Below are 7,855 nucleotides of genomic sequence, written 5' to 3' on the forward strand. Positions count from 1 at the left end.
CATAGCAGGATTATTTGCAGGAGCCAAGTGGTGGAAACAACCAAAGTGTGCATCAAAGGATGGATGGATGAACAAAATATAGTACATACATGCAATGGAGTATTATTCAGCCTTAAAAAGGAAGGAAATTCTAACACATTGGAACATGCATGAACCCTGAAGACATTATGCTAAGTGAAATAAGCTTGTCGTAAACACTGCATGATTCCACTTGCATGAAATATCTAGAGGACTCAAATTCATAAAGACAGAAAGTAGAATGGTCGTTGCCAGGGGCTGGCGGGTAGGAGGGGTGTTGGCGCAATGGGGAGTTATTGATAAATGAGTAGAGTTTCAGTTTGGGAAAATGAAAAAGTTCTGGAGATGGATGATGGTGATGGTAGCACAACAGCATGAATGTACTTGATTTCAATTAACTGTACACTTAATGGTTAAGATGGTAAATTCTGTGTTTATGTACATTTTACCACATTTTTTTTTAATTTAAAAATTTTCAAAACACAAAGGACCCATCCTTGGTATTGTCCACTCTAAAATGTTCAAAATTACTTCAAACCAATGCTTAATTACCTTTGATTTTTAAAAATAATTTTAACTTTAGTTATTAAGGTTAACATACTTCCGTTGTAAGAAATACAGAAAAGTAGAAAAATATTGGTAAAGGATAATTTTTAGGGAAATGTAGAACCATGATTCTCACACAAATATAAAATGAAGGCATGTCAAAGATTTTATTGAACTTTTTGAGGAAACCAGTATGATGTTACAATCGATTTAAATGATAATGCAGAGAACACACACATATAGGCAAACAGCCCTGCTGAAGTGAATTTACAAATCAGCGCCAAACCCGTCTGTATCCATCAGGCAATAATCATTAACACTCTACTGACAAACTCATTTGCAATACTATGGACAAAAATTACTTGCGACACTACAAGTTTTCTGCAACTTACAGAGTTGTAAACAGCTCAAAGACAATGAAAGTCTCAGGACCCTAGAGTTAGACAAACCTGAAAAGTGTGCTAGACAGGACACCCATACCCCCGCTTTTGTTTGTTTGTTTTTTTCCCGTCAGTTTCAAAATCTTTCAAGAGGCTGAAAAAAAGAAAATAAAATTCTCTGTAACTCCTCATCCCAGAAACACGGTCTCTTTGATTCTTTTGCATCAGGGTTAATCCGGAGTATGGTGTCTTTACTAAGCAAATTAAAGAAAATACACAAGCGCTACACTCCGGGACACGCTTCTCCACCAGGTGGACCCTCGGTGCACACCTGCCCAGCGCCATCTCGGGCGGTTCCGTCCACTCGGCCGCGGGTGGAGGGAGGACAGGCTACAGGTGCAGGGACGACGGGCAGGGACCGGAGAAAAACTTTAGTCACCGAGATCTCTGAGAAGCGGGGACCTGCGCAGCGCTGGGGTCGGGCGCGGCCGTCCGGGCGGCGCCGCCGCTGCTTTCCTTGCAGCAGATCGCCGGCGGGGCCCCACGGAGCGGCGCGGAGGTGCAGGGGCGGGGCGACCTTTGCTCGGCCCGGTCCCGGGGCCGCGCCGCTTCCTGCTCGCCGCTCCCGCCCCTCCCACACGGACGGGTTTGGCCTGGGCGGCCGCCGCCTCTCCGGCACCTCGGGCTGCGGTTTCGATGAGACTTGTCCGTGCACAGGTTTCGATTAGGCGGCCCGGCAGGAGGCAGGGCGCAGCGGCGGGGACGCGGGAGCAGACAGGAGGAGCGGCGGAGCGCGGACGGCCCCTCGCCGGAGACAAAGGGCGGCCGGAGGAGAGCCGGGCGCAGGATCCCGGGCGTGGCGGCGGCGAGCGTGCGGACTCCAGGGAGCAGGAGCCCGGAGCGCCCTCCGGGGACGCGAGGGCTCGAGCGCGCACGCCGGCGGGGCGGCGGAGGGGGCCGTTGCGCGGTCCAGGATGCGGACGCCGCTGGTGATGACGGTGGGCATGGTGCTCGCGCCCTGCGGGCTGCTCCTCACCTTAACCGGCACGCTGACGCCAGGCTGGAGGCTGGTGAAGGGCTTCCTTGACCAGCCGCGGGACGTGGTGTTGTACCAGGGCCTGTGGGACCTGTGCCGCGAGCAGAGCAGCCGTGAGCGCCAGTGCGGCCAGCCGGACGACTTGGGCTATTTCGCCGCCGAGCCCGTGCGGGTGGCTCGGGGACTCACGATCACGTCGCTGGCCGCCACGGCCCTGGGGCTGCTGCTGGCGACGCTCGGTGTGCGCTGCTGGCAGGACGAGCCCCACTTCGCTCTGGCCGGTCTCTCCGGCGTCGTGCTCTTCGCCGCTGGCCTCTTGAGCCTCATCCCGGTCTCTTGGTACAACCACTTCTTAGCGGATCGCGTCGTCCTGCCCGCCCCGCCCAGTCCGGTCACGGTGCAGGTCGGCTACAGCCTGGTGCTGGGCTACCTGGGCAGCTGCCTGCTGCTGCTGGGCGGCTTCTCGCTGGCGCTCAGTTTCGCGCCCTGGTGCGTTGAGCGCTGTCGCGGCTGCCGCAAGGCGCCCCCCGGCAGCGCGCGCCGTAGCAGCATCAGCACCGTGTACATCGACTGGCCCGAGCCCGTGCTCACGCCGGCCATCAAGTACTACAGCGATGGCCAGCACCGGCCACAGCCCGCCCAGCTGGGCGCCGCCAGCCAGCGCAAGGCCGGCTTCCCTATGCCCCGGCCGCCGCCCAAGGCCTACAGCAACCCCGTGGACGTGCTCGATGGGGAGACGGTTCCAGACTCTCAGCACAGCTGGTCCTCCCGCAGCACCAGGCCCTGTGGCAGCGCGCTGCCCTGCGACTCTGACCTGTAGGCGGCGCCCCTAGTCTGCTCTGGCCGGGCTCTGTCTGGATGAAGGACTCGCCCCACCACGGTCCAGCTCTGAACTTGACTATTACCTTTCCGTCGGACACCTGGCTCGGAGTAGGAGCCCCGGAAACATTCCTGTAACTGGTTTGGAGGGCGATCTTCCTTTCCTGTGGCCAATCCTTGGGCGATTAGTTCAGGTTGGGTTTGGTTTTATTTATAGAGTTTAGTGTTCCTCTCCAGAAGGATCAGGGTCCTCTTCTGGGGCGACAGGCTTTTCATACTTTTAGCTGGAGACATAGAAGGGGTGACTTTACATCCTGTTGATAATAACAGTGTCAAAATCAGTAAATAGAGGCTCAAAACTGGTTTATCACCTCGAAACAATATTCTGAAATGCTGATGAACCTTGCATCGATATAATTATTATTAATTTTTTTCCACTGTATAATTCATTTTCATGCAGACTCTCAAGAGACCAGTATATTTCTGACTATATTTGAATGCAGTTCTTAAAGGAAACCATGCAAATACCGACAGCTTTAGTGGCTTTTATGGAAGGAAATAACCTGATTAACTCATATTTACATTTCTTCATGTATAAAGAGGATTATCATTTTATCGCTTATTTTTGGTGTGAAAGTTGAGGTCACTCCAGACTTTCTCTTCTAGACTCCAGAAGGAGAACGAAAGAACTAATGCTGTATTGTTCTATTTCTTGGCTACCTCACCCTGGACATAAAGGACTGTATATTAAATACTTGGAACAAAATGGAACCTGTTAATCACATTAGGCTAGTGTACATGTGTATATATCTCTTATTTATAAATAAATTTTGAAAACAAGAGTTTCACTCTACTCACAAAAAACGTTTTTTTGTCTCCAGTACCACCTTTGGGAGTTTAAGCATTCATTGCTAACAGTTTCCTGGCAGCTTACACACTGCTTCTGAAATCTAGCACTCAGGTGTTTGCACCTCTTAGCATAAGATTACTAGTAGTATCCAGCGGGCCTCCCTTCAATCCGTGATTGCTTTGTTTTCAGGTTCATGCTGTTTTCTGTTCAAAGCCAAGTCTATTGTTGAAAAAACTAGAAGCACCAGTTTCCACATGAAGTGAGACTAGAAATCTTTTCCTTTTGTAACAGTGCTGCCTAAAATCACAGGTAGGCAGCTGTGTGTTCCATGTGCGGGACTAAGCGTGGGTCTAAATCTCCAGCAGGGCCGGCTCCAATTCCAGCAGTTGATTTTAAGGGCGCCTTGAACTGAACTGAATCTCATCTTTAAAAACTGCTGTCAGTAGCTAGTTCAGAGGTAGGAACATTCAGTTCATTAAGCACTGACAACACAGCTATAGTAGAACTAACAAAACAGCACATGCTGCTTGTTAGCCGTGGAAGGGATAATATAGATTCACTTCCCTTGCCATTTTGTACTGGAATCACCTGTTTCTTTTTGCAGCCAAACTTCAACGTGCTGGCATATCACTCCGGGATCTTTTTCAAATGCAAATTCTGATTCAGTAGGTCTGGAGTGAGGCCTGAAACTGATTTCCTGGCTAGCTCCCAGGAGGTGCCAATGCTGCTGGCTCACAGACCCCCACTGGGCCTGCAAGGCTTTCACTGGAACTCTGTCCCGCTCAAACGTCAATCCCAACTGGCAGCATGTAATCAAACCTTTGAGAGCTATTGCCTAGATGAGTTAAGAGACTTGATTTAGAGAACGGAGCCAGAATGGAGAAAAGGCAACCCTGCTTTTTTCACCGGACACCTCAAAAGGCAGGAATTGGGCGCCTGAGAACTCAGGACCTGGCAGACAACATAAAGATATTGGGTTTCTGGCAAGTACCTAATCTACTGAATCTTGCCTGCATCATAATTCCTGTTTCTAGGGAGGCCTTGGTAAAAACAATCAATACTGGTGCTTTGTATGTTTTTACTTCTCCCTGCCCAGTCACTCTCCACTGGCTTATATCCAAAACACTTCCTCTTTGGTGATTAAGATTTGCTGCTGAGTTAGAACTCCACTTTTGCCTCATCCACAGAATAAAACCAAAAATTGCTTTAAGAAAACCAAACTTCTTTTTGCTATAAAAATATTCAAGACGGCATGGAAAGACACTCCTGCATCAGACCAGGATCTGGGTTTGATCTGAGAGTCATTCTATGCTACAGCAGCAAAAAATGACAATGGGCTTGAGACTCAAGATGCTGAAAGAGGATGGAGCCTTAGGAGTTGCTGTTGTGGGCAAGCACTTATCCCAAACCTAATACCCAACTAGCCAAGCAGCTACACCACAGTGAGACTCTTAACGTGAAATAGCACTGCTGCCTGGCCTCAAGCCCTTCACATCAATGACGCGCCATCACAGCTCACTTTTTTATTTGATTAGACTCTTTTTTAAATTGAAGTATAGTTGATTTACAATATTGTGAGGACTCACTTTTTTAAATTAACTAATTAATTTATTTATTGGCTTCATTGGGTCTTCGTTGCTGCACACTGGCTTTCTCTCTTCATTGTGGTGTGCGGGCTCCTCATTGTGGTGGCTTCTCTTGCTGCGGAGTATGGGCTCTAGGCGTGTGGGCTTCAGTAATTGTGGCACGTGGGCTCAGTAGTTGTGGCTCATGGGCTCTAAAGCGCAGGCTTAATAGTTGTGGTGCATGGGCTTAGTTGCTCCGTGGCATGTGGTATCTTCCTGGGACAGGGATCGAACCTGTGTCCTCTGTATTGGCAGGTGGATTCTTAACCACTGTACCACCTAGGAAGTCCTAGAACTCACTCTTAATAATCCTAATGACATACAGAGTACGTGTCCCCATTTAATGGGTGAAGTCTTTTCAAGATTACCCAAGCTCTGCCTGGAAGAGCAAGGAATCTGTGAAAGTAGAGGAGACACTGTGTTAACACAACTCCTGCTCCGCCTGTTTGCTAGTCGGGCTCTGATCTAGATGCCCATCCTTGCTAAGGAGGGGTGAGGTTTTTGGCACACAGGCTGCTGATCCCTTGCAGAAGCTCTGGGAGGTGCTATCAAAGATGCTTCAGCAATCACCCTCCTCTTTATGGTCTAGATCATTTTTAAGTTTGGGGACACCTGTCATCCTGTCAGCACATCTTTGCATGCTTTGGAAAGCAAATTTATTCCAGGCCTTGCCTTTGTGAGAACTTTCTTACAAAGATGTACAAGGAAAATAAAGAATAATAAACCAGGGTCGAGGGCTAGAGAAAAGAGGCACTATTTTAAGAAAGGTGGTCAGGAAGGACAGGGGAATTGATCAGAGAACTGAAAGAAAAGATTGGGCATCAGAGAGAACAGAAAATTCCAATTTCCCAGTAAAGAAATATTAGCGAAAACAGGTTGCCATAGAGGTCTTGGTACCGGCTTGCTTTGCTTCTCCTTCACTCTAGACGGGGATGGTAAGGACAGGAAGAAGCTGGGGGTACAACTGAGTGAATCCGAGGACCTCTTATGGTCTAATAGCTTTTGTAGGAGGGAATACAGTCTGGAGTCAGTCTGTTGTATAGAATGTTTTCAGAATCAAATATAAACAATTTGATATAAGAATAGCAGCTGAAGAACATTCTATCCTGCCAGTGTATGGACAGCCCCACAGCACGGCAGGCAGAGAAAGGTCTTTCAACCTCAGAGCCTCATCACGTCCCCAGAGTGACAGGAAAGGTTTGTAACCAGGATCTCTCTTCCTACACTCACCTCACATCTTCACTCTGATCTTCCTAAAATGAAGGGCTGTAATTCATCTTTAAAACTCTCAGGATCTTCCTTACCTTCACTCTTAGCTTAAATTCTATTCATCAGGTTTCTACCCTCATCACTTTGTCCTACACACACACACCTTAAACTATTTTCCCCCTTCAGCTTAGAGGTGTCATCTTTGAACATAACATTTAAATGTTCAAATGTGTACTTTTCTTGGTATACTTTCTCATTTCACCCCTAAATTGAAAGTAGGGGCATGGACGGCTTCTATTTATTTTTGTAATCCTAGGATGGGTACTAACACTTCTTCAGAGCCCGTTAGAATTTAATAAATTAAAGTTGCCTCTAAAAGCCATTTCTGTACCCTAGTTACTTCCTCACCTTATGTGCAACTTATCATGTACACGGAAAGCAATTTGTGTCCCAAGGCCACTGGCTTGAAACCCAGGGGCGGGAGCTCACCAACACTGGTGGGGAAGAGGCCATGGGAGCAGCTTTGTGAACCGGGTTACAGTTGGCTTACAAGACCAGCCAAGCACGACCCATGCCTCCTCTATTCCCAACACATCACAGATGAGATTTCTCCCTTTGAGAAGGGAGGAAAATAAGGAACTCAATCAATATTTCTTTTTTTTTTTCTTTTTTATTTGGCACACCATGCGGCTTGGGATTGAACCCACTCCCTCAGCAGTGAAAGCGTGGAGTCCTAACCACTGCACCACCAGAGAATTCCCATACTATTTCAAGTAAAAACTTATGTGAAATTCTTCCCCCATCTTCCCCCAAAATTCTGCCCATATTCTGGTCTTTTTTCACTAAAGACAATAAAATGACCTCCAGCAAATCTTTATGAAGCAGGACTGAACACAGGAAAACAAGGTTTAATTTGCACAAATAAAGGAAAATATAGACAAGGCTGGGGATAAGGGGGAGACAGTACTGACCAGAGGGCTTGATTCCCCAGTGGGGGCAAGGGGAGAGTGTGGCTTTAGACTTAAGTACAACTCTACCACTTTCCTGTCCAGTGTCTCAAACACCTTGGCCCTCTGCGTGACAGGTGGCCCTGCCACCCCTCCCCCACCACCACGTTGCCTCCCAAAGTACTGCCACTCACCACAGGGCTGAGGAAACCAAACACGTCACTGCAGTTTTTCTAGAATGTGGGTACTAATATGTTCTTTAATTATAGCCTAAGCCCTGCGCTTGCTGGATTTCAGTTTCTTCAGCTGTATAACCGGGAAGACTGGATTAGATGTTACCAGAGGGCCTTCCTGAATTAACTCTTCTGAGAGTGAAGGTTAAAAACTAGAGGAGGCTGAGAGAAGAGATGTGAAATGCGAACAGT

At 48.1% G+C, this 7,855-nt stretch overlaps 1 protein-coding gene across 1 annotated transcript; it reads left to right on the forward strand.

Annotated features, from left to right (window-relative positions):
* Positions 1–1,913: 1,913 nt before the first annotated feature.
* On the forward strand, positions 1,914–3,642 carry CLDN23 (claudin 23). Its single transcript, XM_057697254.1, has one exon. The coding sequence runs from the start codon at positions 1,919–1,921 to the stop codon at positions 2,798–2,800; it is 882 nt and encodes a 293-aa protein (XP_057553237.1). The 5' UTR covers positions 1,914–1,918; the 3' UTR covers positions 2,801–3,642.
* The last annotated feature ends 4,213 nt before the right edge of the window (positions 3,643–7,855 follow it).

Source organism: Hippopotamus amphibius, chromosome 10 (genome assembly GCF_030028045.1).
Source record: "Hippopotamus amphibius kiboko isolate mHipAmp2 chromosome 10, mHipAmp2.hap2, whole genome shotgun sequence".
Classification (NCBI taxonomy): Eukaryota; Metazoa; Chordata; class Mammalia; order Artiodactyla; family Hippopotamidae; genus Hippopotamus; species Hippopotamus amphibius.

Excerpts from the sequence above, each read along its gene's own strand:
- CLDN23 (XM_057697254.1), top strand. The coding sequence starts at position 1,919 with ATGCGGACGCCGCTGGTGATGACGGTGGGCATGGTGCTCGCGCCCTGC.